Source organism: Filicampus tigris, chromosome 4 (genome assembly GCF_054856515.1).
Source record: "Filicampus tigris isolate MCC_2025a chromosome 4, RoL_Ftig_1.0, whole genome shotgun sequence".
In the NCBI taxonomy this organism is placed as follows: Eukaryota; Metazoa; Chordata; class Actinopteri; order Syngnathiformes; family Syngnathidae; genus Filicampus; species Filicampus tigris.
In genome coordinates, this window is record NC_141220.1 from 29711314 (window position 1) to 29731231 (window position 19918).

At 48.6% G+C, this 19918-nt stretch overlaps 1 protein-coding gene across 5 annotated transcripts; it reads left to right on the plus strand.

The window, feature by feature from the left end:
* Positions 1-892: 892 nt before the first annotated feature.
* LOC147149413 (FYVE, RhoGEF and PH domain-containing protein 6-like) lies at positions 893-19811 on the plus strand. Of its 5 annotated transcripts, none has more exons than XM_086028491.1 (21): positions 895-1149; positions 3384-5151; positions 8224-8365; positions 9249-9316; positions 9428-9458; positions 11926-12077; positions 12778-12934; positions 13479-13566; positions 14623-14673; positions 14751-14809; positions 15459-15530; positions 15637-15705; positions 16181-16264; positions 16480-16559; positions 16649-16751; positions 16841-16984; positions 18310-18415; positions 18493-18593; positions 18676-18804; positions 18966-19105; positions 19178-19811. In XM_086028491.1, exons 1-21 carry the CDS (start codon positions 1137-1139, stop codon positions 19212-19214), a joined length of 3594 nt encoding a protein of 1197 aa, XP_085884617.1. In that variant the 5' UTR covers positions 895-1136; the 3' UTR covers positions 19215-19811. The 5 variants fall into 5 exon arrangements, 2 of the variants coding, with proteins under 2 accessions (XP_085884617.1, XP_085884618.1); XM_086028492.1 differs by having other exon boundaries at positions 896-1149; positions 3387-5151; XR_015086486.1 differs by having other exon boundaries at positions 893-1149; positions 18676-19105.
* Positions 19812-19918: the final 107 nt, after the last annotated feature.

Here is a 19918-nt window from a genome sequence, read left to right on the forward strand (position 1 = left end):
AACACTCGTAGCAGCACGCTTGCACTTCTCCAGTTTGAACCACATGCTGATTTTGGGACTTTGTAGGGCACATAACTTCATAATGCTGCCAACTAATTACTCGCCTTGTGCCCAGTGATGAACATGAAGGTAGTGTCTCTTACTGGTGAAATTTCTGGGGATGTGGCTAAAACCAAGCCCTGCCTACAGACAAATACTCTGCGTTTCGGTAGTGACATGAAAAGTTGGGACGGGTTTTTTTTTTTTTTATATAAAAACTTCTAATTTGAAAAGAATCTACAAAATCAATGTAAATATTTCACCATACATTTAAAAGCAACCAAAATGTTCTATGTCATGTATGTACATTTTTTTTTTCATGAATTGAAATTTAGGAGTTAGAGATTGGGGCAGCCACCTCCCAATAGGAAGTGACATATAAAAGATGACTTTTTATACATTCAGTTGAATAGTATCTCAATTAATGCCTTGTGGTCAAATAGATCATAACAAGATATTACTAAATATGCAAGGTCTGAACACTTCATTTTTTTTTAAAATGAGATTTTCATTGTGGGACAGCAATTTCAACCAATTGGGTAGAATGGCTCATATACAACACTGCTTGATATGAAAAATACTCCTACTTGTGAATCATTAACATTTCTATCATGCGGAAAACGACACTCATGAATCAACAAAACATGTTGGGTGGGTCACCTCTCCCCACTCCTAACCTTTTCATATGAGCTAGATGGTACTATGACACAATACTATGTCCTTGGCCATATACGCAGCGATCAATACTGAATTTACGGAGAGCTTGTCTTGGCCCTGAGCTGACCACAGCGGGCCAGTGACGTCAGCACGCACTGGGTCAAACAAGATGCAATGCCTGTTTTGGAGCATTCTGGCGCCCCCTACCATTTGTTTGGTGTCCCTACAAGCAGGAAGCTGGAGCGAGTGAGTGTTCACGTTCAAATCCACTCACGCCAGTCGCTCGAAGGCAGCTTTGGTGGGGCCACTTTGTTGTCGCAGCACTCTTCTCTCTTCTCGCACAACCACGCAGAAATGTCTGCAGTGGACAACATGTGTTGACCACTTGCAAGTTTGCACCTGGACATGAATTTGGGCTGAAAAGTCGACGGGCTGGCGCGATGATGAAGTCAGGTAAGAAAAAACACAAGACGACAGTACACTTCTCCTCCTTGATTGATGTTGTTCCTTCTTTCACTTCAGACGCCAAAACGCGTTGACCTTTACCAAACGTGACGTCTGAACAATGCGCTTTACACGGATTTCTTGATGGTACAAAATGTCGACTGATTATTTTTGCTACAGTTTCTTGTCGAGTGCTTAAAACATTCGCGGCGTTCCTGGTGTCAAACGCAACCGGCCGGGTGCTAGTTTTGTTTCGCCACATTATTATTTTTTTTTTTTGTGGTCTGCTGAAGCAAATCAAGTGTGTCTACTACTTCGCGTTTTTTTGCGAAATTCATTTCTTAGAATTGAAAAAATTGAATTTCGTAAAATTGTAGTCAGTCAGCAGGTGTACACATTACATTTGCAGTATTGAGAGAGAAAAATAGTCATTGTTTTTAGAATTACTTAATGATGATCAAGTTAATTGTAAACAAAATCTGTCCACACCAAACATTTGAAAACTGTACGTGTAGTGTATCACACCGGAAACCGCTCTTCATCAAGACCCACTTACAATTTTATTCCTTCCGTATCTAAATTACTGTTTTAATGACTCAATGTCTTAAATCCTGAAAAATACTTAAAACATTTTATGACTTTTATCTTGACAAAATAATTGTTCTTGTAAAGAAGACCAGTTTTAATTCCAACAAAATGTCTTTGGTCAACCAAAAAATTCTGACTTTACTGACATGACATAAATATATATATTTTTTACAATGATGTGAATTTATGTTGAAATGTAGACATTTTCTCCCTTGAAAATGTGCTCTTTAATTCCTATGGCATTTAGGGGTACAGTGGCAGTTCAGCTTAATTGCTGTTATGACAATCCTTGGGGATGGGGGGGTTGCTCTTGCTTACAAGGAGTCCTGTGTCCCAAAAGGTTGTGAAACCCTGCTCCATAGACATTTTGCAGCACTTTCACCATTGTTTGTTATTTACTCACCGCCGAAAGAGGGGAAGAGAAGGTTTTTCTTGTCTCTTAGGTGTTGTGCTGGTCCACTAGTTTTGCCAGTAGGACCAGTTTGCATGACCTCCTACCCATATCCCTGGACCCCCACCCCCCGAACCTCCAATAAATCCTGCCGCTCATCCTCCTCCTCATCGTCGTCAGTCTGCTGACCTGGACTATTAGCGGGATTACTCAGCATGGGCTGGTACAGAAAAGCCACGTGATATTTGAACCCCTGCGTGGAGAATTTTCCACTAAAGGTTAGGATCAGTGATTGCAAAGCAGCTTTTTACCGTTAAAACGGGGAAGCACGCGCCCCCACCCACTGGGACAACATCTGGCATCCACCTGAAAACGGGTTGAACATGCAATTTGGATATTATCCTGGTTGTCATGTTGGATTTTTATTTTACAGTGGAACGTCCCAAATCCACCGCAGTCGCTTTCGTTCCACTTTTTACCAATTGTAATACAAATCATCTTGGATCGAACCGTTATGCTTCTAAAACCTTTAACTGTTTTTTTTTTTTTTTTAATGTGCCATTGTAAAACTCTTAAGTCCCACACAAATGTAAAAATAAGGCAACTCGTTCACTGCTGTGAACATTTGCATTGGTCAACTGCAATCCAACCGTTGAAGAGGGTTTGGCCCAGCTCGCGCGTGTGAAATTCACGTTGGCAAACCACTTTAATGACTACCAGATCCCCGTAGATGGCGACGTTGCATTGCTTTGGATTTGACACCAGCACAGCTCTTGAGTCGAAAAAGAAGGCGGAGAAACTCAGCCCGTCACGTCGATTATGACGGAGAGAAAGGTCAACATCTTGGAAATCGGCCACATGTTTTGGTTGTGTATATGGCACTGACATGGAATGCGGCATTTGGGGTGGGTAAAGTTGCCCTTCCAAATCTTCCACTTTTACTGGGTTATTACAAATCAAAGGAGGCTTAGTGCTTCTGTTGTGGCGAGTGCGTCTGCTCATGTCTATTACCCTTTTTTTTTTTTGTATTGTTGTCTTCAATTTATGAGCTTGGAATTTGAGGGTCCGACGGTGTCAATAAGGGGACGCCCCAAATCAAAAGAAAGAAGATACAATTGAATCCTTTAGCTCAAATCTCAAGAAATATTCTTTGTTTTTCAATTTCCGCTACCTGTCTTATTTTCCTCCAAAGTTGGGTTGAGTTGCTAATGTTTCAACCCGAAGGGAATCGGGCAGTGTTTGTTCACCCGTGTCTGTGTCTCAGCAGGCACGCGCAAGCCACCCGTGGCCCCGAAACCCAAGCTAGCCCAACGACAGCCGGCGGCGCCGCCTCCCTCAGCGCCCAGAAAAGAAGTCCCGCCGCACCAGTCTCCCGGCACCCCGAGGAAAATGAAACCGATGCTGGCGCCCAAACCCAACCTCTCCAAGCTGAACTCCGAGGCCGCCGCTTCAAAGGTCCAAGACGCTGCTACCGGCCAAATGCCACAGATGGTCGGCCGCCTCAACGCCCAAAACGGGATACGGCATGACAACGAGCCAAAGCCAAACTGGGATTATATTATTCCCATTTGTCTGTGTAGCCAGAAAAACTGTCGATGCCTCCGGGACAGTCGCATCGACAAAACAGAGAGAGACTTTCCGACTTTGCACAAGGTCGGAGCCGAGGAGAATGGAAAGCCCGCACCTCCGCGGGGAAAGACTGAGCGTTCGAAAAGAGAAGTCACCCCTGCGGCGACCGCCAATGGCCAGCTCCCGAACCCTCAACCTCTCAGAGACACTTTAGCCAAGAACCTCAACTTGAATAGCTCTAGTCCGCCGATGAAAGTCGGACAGCTTCTACTCAGAGCCGCGAGCGACGAGGCGAGTGCCGATGCGATAAGCCGGGACGACGGCGAGCATGGTCCACGGGAAGGCCCCGGGCAAAAAAACCAGCCGGTGACCTCTAGCAAGCCCAACCCTGTCCCGGTCCCGCGCAGACACAAAAACACCTTGCTGGCCTGCCAGGAAATGGTGAAGGAGGTGAGGGAGGAGCTTCCAGTCCAGGAAGGGAGGGAAGCGAAAGAGTCGAAGATGTCATCCGAAGGGAAAGGCAGCGCATCCTCATCTGTCAGCGCGAGCGCCGGTGAACACGGGGCGTCGCCGCCGCCGCCATCTGCCAGGAGACCGGCCCCTACGCCCAGGAAAAAGCCTCATCTCGCCGCACCTGACAAAGGGCCGCGTCCGGCTCCGTCGACGCTCCGAAGCAACGTTGATGAAGAAGACCTGGGCTGGGACAGCAACGCCTATGCTCTCGCCGAGCTCTCCGTCGACAAGGAAGGTGAGGAGGTGGAGATCGAGAGGGAAGCGAGGCACGCTCGGGAGCCCTCCACCGAAGACCGGACGGGTTCCAATTTTCTCTCCAACAGTCCGGACAACCGCGACGGGGCGCTCAAGCTAGTTGTGAAGAAGCCGCAGAGAAGCAACAGCCCGATGGCGTGGATGAAGACGACGCAATCTGCTGAGGTCGGAGAATATCCGAAATCAGGAGTCGATGGGCAATATCCAAAGACTGTCACGGCGGATCTTCCTTCGCCTCCGCTAAAGGCGACCGCAACAGGCGAAAGCGGCCCAACGTCGCCGCTCTCGGACAAACGGAGACGCAGGTCCTTCTCCGGCACGGACTCGGTCCGTTCCGAAGGAAGGAGGAGCTCTTTCCGGAAGCTGCTGGATCTCAAGCTGTCGGCCATGATGCTGCCCAAGCTCATGGCCAAAAGGTCGCCGACGCCGGAGGCCGCCGAGCGGGACGTGCCCAAGGATCCGCGCGCCGCACTCGGGGCCGAGCGCAACTACTCCTCCCCTCTGCTCGGAGTGGAACAAAGCGTGGACGGCGAAGAGCAAGATGTCAACTATGAGAACATTTGCTACTATGAGGAGATCGCAGACTACGAGAACATCTACTTTGGCGGCTCCGACGGTTCCGGTGCCACCTGGCAGAGTTTGTACGACGACGACGGCATTTACGAGGAACCGGGGGCCTATTTGTCCCTGGACAGGTGCGTCCCCGCTTTTTGTTTGTCTCATTTCACTCCTACGTGGAAACGATTCCAGTGCGGTAGTACGTAATAATAATGTCATAATTTGCCGCTCGATCAGTCACGTCGTTGATTGGATCTGTAAAGTAAGACATTGGAGCAAACACAATCTCGGTCGCTCCAGGGACGGTCTGTGCCGCCTTTTGTTAGTAATCCAAATGCGTCTCGCTTGAGACAATCGCGTATTTGGTGCAAAAAGATGGAGCAGAAGCAAAATGTTCCGAAGCCGCACCTCTGTCCGACCCGATGCGTGAAGCCCTTTCAAATCAGGTTTTTTTTTTTTTTTTTTTTGGGGGGGGGGGGGGGGGGGGTTCAATGCTTTTTCTGAAATAGAACATGGCTGACGGATTGCGGCGGTGGCCAAGAAGCTAACGTCGATATTGAGTCGCGTCAAGACCATCAAGTGAGCATTCCAGTCGACGTCACTGCTGCCTGCTAATGGAATGCAGCTCATGGCTTCGGCCCTTAACCGCGTCAAGCGAGTCGACGCTCTCCACCGGCGGATTCCTGTTTGGGGAGTTTGGCGCATTTGCCTCTGGAGGCGTGGACGTTTTCCGAGCCATGGCGACATTTGAAATCGCAATGGCCTCCCTCCCACTTTAGACGGCCAAACGCGTCCGTAGGCACTGACGCTAGTTGCAGCCTTGCTCCATACGGACAGATGCCACAACTTGGTGGTTGCAGTTTGCATCCAAGTGGGACGTTGCTTCAGCTTCACCTCGCTGGTCAACAACAGCCAGCCCAGCAAGTCGACAAGATGTCATCCAAATATGACAATAAACTGTCGTTGAGGTGGCCCGGCCTGACAAAAGCGGGACTTTCCAATCCGCGCGTTTACGCTGCGCTCGCATCGGCAGAGATTCGGTCGGTGTCGCATCTCAAGCCGCATTTGGAAGAGGCCCCGTCCCGATCTCGATCCTACGCTCTCCCATCAAACGCGTGTACGCTTCCGTCATGCGTGTCGGAATTGAGTCACTGAAAGGGAAGTCGATCCAAACTGTTTTTTTCAAGAATATGTTCCGTGCGAGCTAGTTGAAACGGGGCATTCTGATGAATGTTGCGTTTGCGGAATAAGCGTTAATGCACTCGGTTTTAGCCATCTCCGGGGGCGGCCATTTTGTCACTTCTGTCGACCGAAAATGACATCGCAACTGCGATCGCGGCTCAGATTCAGATCGGGTCAGCCGCGATTGGTCGCTGCGAGCGGTCGCGATGTCATTTTCAGTGACAAAATGGCCGCGCCCGGAGATGGCTGAAAACGAGCCCATTTTGCTGCTTCACTTCTATTCCACAAACGCGCTATTCATCAGAATGCCGTCTTTCAACTCGTGGGCCTGCTGGGAACACATTCTTGAAAAAAAGAGGTTTGGCTTGACTGCAGCTTTAAGGGCGAAAGCTCACTTTGACGTCGGCGTGTAAACGCAGCCTCAGATGGCCAACAGAGTGTCTCGTCCTGGAGAACACGACGAGTTCACAACGTATTTATCTTGCGTGCGCGGCTGCTTATGACGAAATCAAATGTTTGTGGTCGTGCTGGTGTACGTGTTGCATTTCAATTCATTCACATGAAAAGGTCCAATTTTAAAGCTCAAGTTTCCACCCTGCTAACAAGTCAGTCAGTCGGTGTGAACGGCGTCGGATTAGGCCGTACAAGCGTACGCTGTCTCTGGCAGCTTAGCTTAGCCTGGTTTAGCTTAGTTTAGCGTGCCGCGACTTCAAAGATATCGGCAGTCACATGCTCTAAAACACGTCGAGCAGCTCGCAAACACAAATGAGTCACAGCTGGTGTCAACGTGCTGTGCGCGCGGGCGTGAGCGTGTGCGGGGGGGTGTGTGCGAGTGTGTGTGTGTGCGGGCGGGCGCGGGCGTGGGCGTGCATGTGCATGCGAGTGTGTGCGTGTGCGTGTGGGTGTGTGCGGGCGCGGGCGTGCATGTGCGTGCGCGGAGCTCATTTTTGCTGATATTTGGCTTCTTTCTGTGGTCAACTTTTTTGTACTCTAATTTGGAGACGTATGCAACTTTTCACAGATGCCAATTTTGTCAAATATCGGCGAGGTGAGCCTGTTTTGAGCACGACTTCTTTTCCAGTATGAGCAGAAGAGAAGACGGAAAACATTTTTCGCTGCTGCTGGCGGCACTTCCTCACCAAGGAAATGCGGCGCAATGCCCTGCCTGTCAATTGTCTTTCATGGCGGGAAGCACATTTGAAATGCCCTCGGAAATCCGGAAGATCATCTGGCGCTTCTTCTCCTGTGCGTGCCGCAATTTCTCATTTGGAAGAAACGCGGCAAAAGCTTTCTTTTGCCCTGCCGTCTTCCGACCGGAACAGCAATTCCATCCCGATTCGGAAGAAATAGACACGGCGCTGCCTCGAGGCACGAGCCGCCCGACTTTGGAGTCGCGGTTGTCTTTTGACTGGCCAGACTTGAGATACGAGCGCTGCGCGGTGCCACGTCTCAGTCGGCGGACTCGGACGCCGACCGTACAAATGGCTCTTTTGGCACAGTTGTTTGCTTGCCGCTCCATTCGATTGAGGCCCGGCCGTCTTATGCCGTTCAATTGATGCGACCTTTTCATTCAGTTTAATGCCGTCCTTGCCGTCCTTGACTCCTTACTGTATATCAATCGTGGAGTGCCCAGCATTTTTGTTATTTTGTGGGGGAAGGCTGGAACAGATTCGTGGCATTTTCTTTCCGTTTGATGGCGGAAGACAAAAGCCACTCTTCCGTACACATGAACATTTTAGATCAATGATCCAAATTAAACCCATTGAGGGGAAAACGGAAGTCGTTTTCCAGTGTTCAACATGTTGCTGTGTCCAAATGAACTTGACCCTCGATTGCTTTTTTCCGCCCGTGTTGACGAATCCGCGACAAGTGTTGGAGGGCGGCTGCAAACATCAGACTGAGAGGAAGAGTTTTCTTTGAATGCAAAACAATCCCCCCCCCCCCCGTCTAAATAACATCCTCGCTCATTTGTCATCACTTTTCCACTAACAACTGACTCTGTGCTTTGCTGGCGTTGTTTTGAGCAGAAGTTCTTTGGACGAGGAGGCGGATGACGGCACTTTCGACGACGACGACGACGAGGACTTCATGCTGCCTTTTTCCGACGGCGAGGAAGACGACAGCTCACTCTCAAGTAAAGGAGACGGCGAGCAACCAGAGGCAAGTGCGGTGAGAACAGCAAAGTTCAGCAGTGCCCTGAAGCGCACCTTTAATTAGTTCCGTCAACATGCTTTGAACTCCAAACAGGATAGGAATGGAAATGCCATTCATCCATTTAAGCCTTCCCACCCAAAGTCCACACATTTTCCCCAATGTGTGTTTCCTAATAATATTTTACACTAGGATGACTACAATAATGGCCTCGCTAAACCAAATGTAAAAAAACACTTTGCGCGGCATTGGTTGATCGCTCCTGCTGGTGTGCACACCATGGCCACGTGGGGGCAGCATAATACGGACATACGTTGTCTTACGACCGCCACCCGGAGGCGCGTCAAAAAGGGAGACAAAGATGACTCCCAATCGTTTCTAGAAACGCGCCGTGAAATGCGTCGCTCGGACGAAACCCGACCGAAGCGAGTAAGACCGCATGAAGCCAAGTGTCCATGTTCCGTACAAAGGTGAAATATAGTGCGCGCGGGCGGGCCGAAGATGTCTGCGTGGGTGTAAACACATTCTGAGGTTAACAAAACATGATCAAATGTTAGTCAACCAAATCATACAATCACAAAAGTCGAGCTAGCTTAATGCTAACCTGTAATGCAAAATACTAAAGACAGGCTAACTTTTATCACAGTTTTTTTTACTATGTAATTTTTGAAATTGGTCTTACATCCCTGATAATTGATGACGTATTATTCCTTGCCTATGTTTTTATTTTCTCAAAGTCAGGCACTTGGGTCAACAGGGTTGTTGGAGAACTAAATTGGGATTGGAGTTGGACAAAGGAAGTTAGCATCCATGTCACGGTCATTTAAAAACATTAAAAGCTGTTTTGAATAATGTCATTGTCATTTGTCTTTTTTTTTGTGTGTGTGTGCTCCGGTGTTAGATGCCAAGCGGCCCCCGAAAGACGAAGGTCCATCACATCGCCACTGAAATTATGACCTCTGAGAAAGTGTAAGGGACTTTTGCTTTCGTCAAAGACGTCACTTGCGAAGAGTACGCGACTTTGGAGTCCTTCCCATGCGACAATGTTGTGTAACATTTGACTTTTGGGTTGCTTTGTAGGTTTGTTGATGTCCTGAAGCTGCTTCATGTCGTAAGTCCTCCAAGCCACCTTTTGCCTTTGATGTGGTCTTTCATCCCCTCAGCGTCCGGACTGCGACTGAATGGCGCTTGCCCTCTAGATGTTGACCCGCTTGCTTCGTTTCAAATGCAGCTGTTTGTAAAACAAAGTCCAGTAGTCTAACTTGCGTGCGTGTGGGCAAGGAGAGCCACCGTCTCCGATGCACCATCAATTCCAATGAGGAAAATTGATTGGCCGTATGAGCCAAATTGGGTTAAGAGCTTGGTACTGGAACAAATGAAACTCTTAAGTCAAGGTACCACTCAACATTGCAACTTGCGTTTTACAGGCCGTGCCCCTTAAAGGCACATGCGCAACACAAATAATGCACAATAATTGCACTATACAAAATCAGTTTATTTCCTTTCAGCCTTAAGAGGAAGCCTTCTACAGTTTTTTAACAGGAAGCCTTCTACAATATAAATGCGGGTTTTGCTTGTGTGTGGCACAGACGAATGCCATTTGAATTCATTTCAATGGGGAAAATGGATTTGATGAAGAGAGAAGTAGTATAAAGTAGAGCCCCACTATTTGCGACGGATGGGAATCGGGCCGGCCCGTAAATAGCGAAAATCCACATGCGATTGATCTCCAGAATAAATGCATTGAAATGTAACAAATTAATAAATCAAATGAAACCCCCAAATTCTTGAAAAAAAAACAGGGATAGCCCTCCTCTTTACAGAAAAAAACCGTGGATTAACTCCCCCCCCCCAAAAAAAAAACAACAAAAGCACTTTTTTAAAGCAAAAAGATACATTTTGAAAAATAGTGAAAGAAAAAAAAGGCAGGATGGACTAGACACTCTCCCGCGCTGACCCATTTAAAAAAAAACAACAACAACAAAAAACGGACTTGACGAATATACTCATCAATGGCAGTAAACGGTTGAATTGCAGTTGATGAATATGAACGTCCAAGGCAGTGAATAAGGAAAGTACATTTCCGAGCCCGCGCCTCTTGACCATCAATCGCTCATGAAATGCTTACATCTATTGCAAAAGAGATTGCAATTAGAAGGCCGGCCCCCCACTTCTGGTCTTGTGAGTGAAAGCCTGACTTTTGAGACGTCGTCTTGGAATAAGAGATGTACCGTTGAAGACATAAAAGGGCACCGTCCAGTTTTGCTGACTTATTCAACAGGCAAAATGACTGTAACACTGAAGAGGGTTTGTTACTCAGTTACTTGATTTCCATCCACACAAACGCTTCTGCAGGGTCAGAGGTCGTTGTTGAATCGGGTACTTTTAGCATTCTGATTTTGAAACAAGCAGCTGCACCTCTACCTCAGCGCAAAGTGAGAGCCCTTCTGCCATCGTACCTGCTTCGTGGCGTCTTTTCGAACACTAGCTCAGCCCAAGGTTTGACACCAAAGCGGTAGAGTAGCAAGTCCCTCTTGCATCAAACGCAAGCTCCCCCCTCAGCAACAGTTTCATTCCCTGCCCTGGAATGTTTTCACTCCAGGCTGTTTGGCTCAAAAGACGGTCGGTCATATGAGCAGATGTCAGTGCAGCCAACAGACAGGAAGTGTCTGTCACCTCATCTGCGGAACAATCGGCTCCGGTGATGACACACAGTCGGACTGAGTCACAGCCAATGGCCGCGCGATTTGCTCGGGCGCCGTGTCCGTCCGTCCGTCCGTCCGTCCGCATGCCACGCCCGCAGCTTTCCGTGCACGAAATTCATCCCAATATTTGGATCGGGACCAAATGTTTTACGTAAAGTTGACTACTATTACGTAACGGCAAATTCAGGAAAATGTAAAAAAAAAAAAAATATATATATATATATATATATATATATATATATATATATCGTTTGCAACACGTATCATAAAATAGTGGATCCATTTCAAAAGACTATTAGGTTGGAGCTAATCATCTCAACAAAACAATCAAAAACACGGGCACCTGAACCAAGCTGATTATAGTCAACCAAAACTAACAAAATAACTAAAGCTAAAATGCCAAGTCAAATGTATTTATATAGCCCTTGGTCGCAAGAAAATCTCAAAAGGCTTCGAAAGTTTTTCGAAAGCAGCCATCGCTCCCCAAAACTTGGCACCTGGCAGACTGTCGTTTGAGAAAACGATTGCTCGCTTGAACATTTTGATCTTTCAATATCCAAATGTTACATTTGCTTGTTACGTGTCAGTTGTGGGAGTGACCGCCGCCCCCAAAAAAACCAAACCAAAACCAAAGAAACGCTGGAATGTTCTGGTGTCGGTGGGGGTTGACTGTCATGCTCGTTGCTAGGTCTTACTTCGCATGCTCTCTCCTTACCCAAGCTGAGGGTAGTGATCCAACTTGCTTTCGGTTTCATGGAGGAATTTCCCCAAGGCCGTCACCGTTCAGTCATTCATTTGAATTGTTCTTATCTCCTCAATGTTTTGTCCCGAGTTGCTGATGTGCGATTACGTGTGCGCGTGCGTGAATTGCAGGACTTCCGCGAGGCCGTGGCCAAAGCGTCGCGTCAAAGTGGCAAAGCCGTCATTGAGGAGCGTCTGCTCAACCAGATCCTCTACTACCTCCCGCAACTCTACGAACTCAACCGGGACCTGCTGCAAGCGCTGAACGCTCGACTGGACGAATGGTAGCGAGCGCTTTCCGGGGTCTGCCGATGTTTAGCAATCGCATTGATCGATGGATTACCTGACCCGAATCCACCTCTTAAAACTGCCGCTATCACGTCAGCACGCCGCTAGCAGCCATCAACGCGATACGGAAACGGCCGCTGCCGTGCCGTGTGAATCGTCGGGAGCAGCTGACGCTCACGCCTTCAAAAACGAGTGCCGAGATTGGCCGATGTTGCTTCTCAAGTGACAACACATTTTTACCACATCTGTTCATCACGGATGCAAGTCAGATTTTCTAAATGATTTTTTTTTTTCACTGGTTCCGAGCCTGCCTTTTGTCAAGCACATCAGGTTGTCGTCATAATAATTGAGTAACCAGAATATGTCATATGTTTCGTAATATTTCTGAATGCGGTCTTAGTTTCAGCAGCAGGTGGAACTTTTTTTTCCTGAAATGTCATAGCTATAAATGACAACGCATGGTGAAATAAATCCGTGTTGCGCAAGCTTTCATAGGTCAAACTTGAAAGCAAAAAATGAGAACATCTGAAAACCCCGATTTGCTCGAAACCTTTTTGAGCTCAGCGTCACAAATACGTTGAGGGACACATCAAGCCAACCGTGATCCCGATTCGCTGCTGGTCGGCGTAATGTGCGATAGCAGCACAGTTCAGGCCTCCGCCTAATGAAGGGCCTTTTTTTTGGGGGTGCGAGCAGGGACCTGAAGGAGCAGGTGGCCGACATCTTCCTGAAGGTGGGCCCCTACCTGAAGATGTACTCCACGTACATCCGGCAGTTTGACAAGAACGCGGCGCTCCTGGAAGAGCAGTGCAAGAAGAACGCGCCGTTCGCTGCCGTCGTGCGACAATTTGAGGTAACAACAAGCGGCTGACCTGTTTCTAGGATGTTGCAATACAATACGTATCAGGATACTTGGGTCACCGTATGAAACTGTCACGATATTGTGACGTACGACCCAGCTAATATCAAAATGACATGTAGCGATGAGAAATGAAGTTGCTGTATATGTTCATCAGAAGATATAGAGCAGAGGTCAAATTGAGTATTTGCTTCTAAAACATCCTATTTATTATTTGTGTTTTTGCACATTTTCACTGAGAAAAAAAAAAAAAAAAAAGGAAAATCCGCACACATTAAATCGATATTAGAAGCTGAAAAATCGGTATTATATTTGTCAAATATATCGGCAAATCCTTTTTTTCCACACCCCCGTTCATGGACAGTGTGCACGTACCGCCCGTGAATCAATATCCTCAAGAGCCATGAAGAGATGCTCGCTGCAAGGCGATTTGCGTCTGTTGTCCATCATCGTCGTCATGGCGTCCAGCCAAAGCCCAATATTGGTAGCGTCTGGCGCCGCCCAGTGTAAACATTTCCTTGTGTGTGTTTTGTGCCAGGCCAGTCCACGCTGCGCCAACTTGGCTCTGAAGCACTACCTCCTGAAGCCCGTTCAAAGGATTCCGCAGTATCAGCTCCTGCTCAGAGGTAAGACTCGCTCAGAGGCTTCATCGTCGGCGCCGTGCCGCCGCCCTCTCGTCTCTGGAAATGTTGTTGGTGGCTTTTCGTCCCTGCGGAAGGCGGCCCGGTCCTTCGCGGCATGCTTTTGTTTGGATTCGAAAGCCAGCGGCACTTCCCAGGTTCCGCGGCAAAGCGTGTACATGACACAAACATTTGGACACGAGTGACCGTCTTTCAAGTGCGTTTGAAGACGACTGTCAGTCAGGAGTGAGATGAGTGAGAGTTTTTTTTTTTGAAAGGTTCTCCAGCAGGGGGCGGAGCCAGAACATGGCTAACAGGTGGGCCTGGAAAAATCAGGGTGGGCCCGAATATTTCTCTCACTTCACGCAATCCTCCTGTCCGACACATCGTATATTCAAATCAAATGACAAACTGAATAATATGAAGTTCACATCTTCCTTAGACAACCGCAATTATGCCATTGTTAATATTCAATCCGATAAAAAGCACCAATAATTTCATGATTGACTAAAAATGTAAAAGTATCTATATTTTTTCATCAATCTCATTGGGTGGGCAGTCTGTCAATCTGCGTGGGCCTGGGTGTCCGCCCCTGTTCTCCAGTGTTCAATTTGGGTCCTCTTACTTCACGCACCTTCCAGCCTTCTTCTTTTGGAATGAAAAAAGAAAATACAATTCAAAAGTCTTGTGACGTCACTGCCCAATCGTTGTGCCACTTTACCCAAACGCTTGGTGAAATTCCAGCAGACTTCCGCGTTTACGCCGTTAATAGGATTTTTCAACCCCGCTGGGATTAAGTGACGTAACGTGAGCTTCATAACCCAAAGGAGCTTGTTTGTGCCCAAGTGGTACGCGATGTTTCGGATCGGAAAATGTGAAGAATGCCGCTGGCGTCGCTCTTGCCTAATTCTCATGTAAACACCCGCAGACTGTGTTTGTAACGGCGATTAAAATGCCACGTTACGTGGCAGGAATTTACTACACGAGGCCGGGCTCTCTCTCACTGTAGTTGACTCAGAGGGCTGAAATGTTGTTGTTGGGTTTTTTTTTTTTTTTTTGCAGACTATTTGAAGAACCTGTCCAAAGACTCAGCTGATTACAAGGACACGCAAGGTAAACAAAGCGTCACGTGAGAGCGCCGCTTCGACGGAATGCGCAAATATGGAACGCTGATGCTTTGCTTGATTCAGACGCTCTTGCGATCGTTCAAGAGGTGGCCAATCACGCCAACGACATCATGAAGCAAGGGGTAAGAAGCAATTGCCATTCGAAGAAGATACCAGCGACCGCGCTCGGCAAAATACGACTGTCGCTGGATGCCAACATATCATGGGAGACGCCATTGACGGGCTCGTGAATAGCATCGATGTGACGTAGGGCTGTGCCGTTCATCCAAGTTCAATTACACTTACCACGAGCACACTCCGCGACGACAAAATTGGGAGAATTGTAAAAACCAAACGATTCCTAATATGCATTATTATCCGAGGCAGGCGCTATGTCCGTTCACACAAGGAAATCATACTTGAATTTATACGTTTGCATCTTTTTCTTTATTTTACCGTAAGCCAATTTTGTTTGGTCCAAAAGGAACCTACTTACATTTATTTGCCTTTATATTTTTTACGTTGGAACATTTTCTTGTTTTGCACCCAAAAAGAAATGATCGTTTGAGTAATCGTGAGTAATTTGGGCTATTTCGGCCCAAACAAGCGCGATTTTTGTCGTTGCGGAGCAGCCCGAATGTGACGCTGCCGGAATGCTCGAAGCTGCGGATATTTGAGCAGCACAACCGGTGCGGCAGCACCTGTAGACCGACTGGCCGGCATGTCTTGAAAAAGGACAAACAATAGTGCGACTTAGTGCTTGCGATGTCTTCCATTTTGTTCCCACACAAGGACAACTTCCAGAAGCTGATCCAGGTGCAGTGCAGCCTGAATGGCCATCACGAGATCGTCCAGCCCGGGAGGGTGAGGAAGGCTTGATTCTCGGCACACTCGCCCACCCGCGTCGCGTCGCGTCGCGCCGCGCTCGCGCTCGCGCTCACCCAACAATTTCCCTTTTGGTTTGTGCCAGACCTTCCTGAAGGAGGGCCTCCTCAACAAGCTGTCCAGGAAAGTCATGCAGCCCAGAATGTTCTTCCTGGTACCGTCGACGTCTTCTTTCACCATTTCAAACACCACGTGTGCCATAAGCAACTTCGAAGCGGCATCGATAGGAAGAAGAATTTGGGGCATAATAGTCGTCGATCAAACCCAAAGTATTGTCGCCGCCGTTGGGCAAAAAGGGATTTGAAAGGAACGTGCGCACCAACTTCCTTTTGTGGCTGTGTGGCCACTTCCTACAATGAGAGCCTCACTCGAATGCGTCCGACGTTTTACTCGCTACGTTTACGACACTCCGCGAGGGTTCATGGCTTCATGTCGAGCACAAAAGCCAGCGTATTCGGACAGAGGAGGTTTGCGCCCAACGGTGACAGCGAACACCTCGACGAATGAGAAAATGGCCGCGAAACTTCAATCCTTTCGATCGGTTCTCGTTTTGAAGAGTGCGGCTCAAAGTCGGATTGTTGCGGCAGGCCGAGCGCTGTCCGAGCGTGACTTGTGTTTTCCTCCTTCAGTTTAACGACAGCTTGCTGTACACCACCCCGCTTCAGTCGGGCCAGTACAAGTTTAACAACATGTTGTCTCTGGCGGGGATGAAGGTGAGGAGTCCTCTTCTCTTCTCTTCTCTTCTCTTTCTTCTCTTCTCTTTCTTCTCTTCCTTCTCTTCTCTTCCTTTTCTTCTCTTCCTTCTCTTCTCTTCTCTTCTCTTCTCTTCTCTTCTCTTCTCTTCTCTTCTCTTTCTTCTCTTCTCTGGCGTGGGCGTCAATCCGCCCGCGTCGATGCTATCAGCTCACCAAGTTCCCATCGGTGACAGGTGAGCCGACCCAGCCAAGAGGCCTGCCAGAATGAGTTCATCGTCGAGAGTGTGGAGCGATCCTTTATTCTCTCTGCCAGGTAGCCAATTTTCGTCCTTTTTTCTTCTTCGTCTTCATTTTCCGTCCCACTCCGAAAAGCGCTTTTCCTTTGTTGTTGTCTCGCCGCAGTTCGGCGGCGGAGAGAGACGAGTGGCTGGAGGCCATTTCCGCAGCCATCGGCGATCACACCAAGAAGAAGATCACGTTCATATCCGGAAAGTCCTCGGACGAGGTCACGCCGGCGCCGGCCGCCGAGGTCGCCGGGAAAAGTGCTGAGCCGCTTGAGCCGACGGACGACGTGTTTGCTTTGTGAATGTACAGGCGCGGCCGAGCGATGGCGACGGCGCTTCTTTGGGCGCCAAAGCTCCCATTTGGATCCCGGACCCCCGCGCCACCATGTGCATGATCTGCACCTGCGAATTCACCATGACGTGGAGGCGCCACCACTGCCGAGCCTGCGGCAAGGTCGGCCAAAGCGGACCGCCGTAAAGCGGTCGACCGCGCCCTGCGCTCGCTCGGCCTCGATTGCGAGCGTTTTTGCTCGACGTGTGCTGCCATTGAACGGGAGCGCGGCACATTTTGACCCGCTTCATTCCACGTCGCGATTCTTATTTTTGACGGAATGACGTGAGTCAAACGTGCCTCGCTTGCACACTATTTGTTGCAAACGGATTTCTTCATTCCAAATCTCTCTTTGTCAGCGATATATCGCGACAGGCGCAATCGTGAACTGCGCTTCCAAGTGCAACGAGCCTGTTATCGTTGTCAAGTCAAATGTATTTCTATAGCCCTTAATCGCAAGAATGCTTCACATATCCACCAGATCATAGACACGACATCCCCTGATCTTGACCCCCAGGAGGGCAAGGAAAAAGTCCAAAAAAACCCATCTGGGGAAAAGTGAGAAACCTTGAGAAGGGACCGCAGATGGGGGGGGGGATCCATCCCCCTTCCAGCATGATCAGGCTGCAATGTGGGCAACGTTCAACACACATTATAGTACTAGACGGTCTTTGTTAAAGTGATGTGACAGTTAATCATTGGCTACGTTTACATCGACGACATTTCTTTGATCCCATCAGAGTTCAAATTCAATTCGGCAGCCCTGTTTTCTTGTACACTAAAAATATCGATCATCCGATTACGACAAATTCTTTGGACGTGCGCATACACCGGAAATAGTAGTAGAAGGAGAAGAAGGCGGCGCAGCGACGTCCGTGCCAACAAAACATCGCTGCGTCCATTTCTCCTTTCGACGTTATTTTTCGTCTTTTTCCCGCGCTGTGACGTCGCGTTGACGTGTCCTCCAAAGCGCACTTTTGGATTTGCTGGTGTTGATTTTGAAGAGACGAGGCCTTTGGCTGGCCCCGCTTCTGCAGGCTTCCCGGAAGAACAGAAAGGCCGGCCGCGTATACTGACGTATACTGCGGTTTTGCTCTGAAATTTCGCAACACCTCTTTTCCCGCGCGCCCATGGGATCGTCGGTCGGCATAACGCAACCCTCTCGTTTGGAATAAAATCCTGATCGGAATGAGCTCGAGGGGTACGACAATTCCGAATGGGCTGTTTTTCTTGCCACCAGACACCACGATCATTTGTGTTGATTGAAACGAGGCCACGGACGGCGACAGAGTCCATTTGCGAGTCCTCGCGGACAACATGGTCATGATTTCGGCCTGTTTGTCCGCTGGCGTGCCGACGCATTTTGGCGGCAAATGCACCAACTGTTGTGGGTGAAACGCCGGCCGGCGCTCGACATGATGCTGTTTTCTTTTTCTTTTGTCCACTAGGTGGTGTGCCAGTCGTGTTCGTCCAACAAGCGAAGCCTGGCGTACCTCAAGAACCAGTTGGCCAGAGTGTGTGACCAGTGTTGCCTGCTTCTGCGGGAGCACCAAAGTACCTTTGCAGCTCACTATTTGCTCAGCCGCCGCGTCTTCCCAGACTTGATGGACTTGGTTTGTTTGGGTTGCCAGGCGAAGAAGATCTCTCGGCGGCGGCGGCGGCGGCGGCGCTTCCCAAAGCCTCCTTTGCTTTCTCTCGCAAACACAAACGGATACCGGCGGCCCTCAAAGAGGTGAGGTGACCCCGACTTGTTGCCGCTCGGATGCGCTCTCTCACCGACGGCTCCCTTCTTGCCGCGCGCTGGACTTTGTCAGGTGTGGGCCAGCACGGACACCTCCTCCATGAGTGGCTACTTGCAGAGGTCCAAGGGCGGGAAGAAGCAGGGCAAGCGCTTGTGGTTTGTGGTCAAAGATAAGGTTCTGTACACCTACGCCGCCAGTGAGGTAGGCCGCACCGCCGCAATGTGCTCGGCTGGAATGACGGCGAATGAAGCGCCGCGAGTGACGGGGCACTGCAGCGTCGTGTCAATCCAGCCGCAGTTTTTGGAAAGCATCCCGAGGAACGGATCAGTGTGCAACTGCGGTCGCGTGTTTCCATCCTGCAGGATGTGGCCGCCTTGGAGAGCCAACCGCTTTTGGGCTTCGTCCTAAAAGTCGACTCGGCCCAAAAGTTGCAGTTCAAGCTTTACCACAAAAACATCCTCTACTACAATTTTAAAGCGGACGACGTCCAAGCAGCCCAGAGGTAAACGATGAAACTTACTGTGCCGTCCACCTGTCAACAGAGAGCTTGAATACTTGCATTCGCGCTTCACAGGTGGATCCACACATTCCGAGAATCGGCAATACTGTAGTATCTGGAGACTGACTGCGTGATGTTGACATTTCATCTGTGGACTGCCATGTTGGGCCTCAGTGCTCCCACCAGAGTTTTCCATCAGGAGACACCACAAGTGTTCCCTTCAAATGGAACAAAACCATACGAAGGCTTAATTTTGCCCTTTCTCCTGGCGGGTGGGACCTTTTGTGAGCACCTCCCGCTAGTTTCATACACAGCAGGAGCGTGCTCGCGTGTACTATTGGAGGCCACATTTTTAACCTTCTCATTCCGACACTTTTTCTTAGGGCGTCTTTCATGTACTGTAGTTGTTTTGCTTACATCCGGTTGACTCACACAAAGCACTGTGGCGCCCTCGTTTTTTTTATTCCGATGTGATGGACTTTAAATTATTATTTTTCGAATAGAGCACGTGTGTATTGGTGCTCCACCCCACCACCGCTAGTATACTGTATGTTCCATTCAAAGAAATGGGAGCACTGAACTCACTCAAATGTTGGGAAATACTGAAGCTCACTACACATGTGTGAATACTGATGAGCACAAAGGAGATGTCAATACTGTACAATGAATGTGCACATCTTATTACTGTAATAAATATTGTATTGTTTTAGCATGCTGTCTGTCATCACCTACTGTATATTTTAAAAATATGTAGATTTCCAAACATGGATTATATTAAAGTCAACAAGTCACAGGTCAATGTAAAAGGAAAAGCTT

Excerpts from the sequence above, each read along its gene's own strand:
- LOC147149413 (XM_086028491.1), top strand. Across the intron at positions 15,531-15,636 it reads AGATCGTCCAGCCCGGGAGG|ACCTTCCTGAAGGAGGGCCT; the intron begins GTGAGGAAGGCT and ends GGTTTGTGCCAG. Across the intron at positions 15,706-16,180 it reads AGCCCAGAATGTTCTTCCTG|TTTAACGACAGCTTGCTGTA; the intron begins GTACCGTCGACG and ends TTCCTCCTTCAG.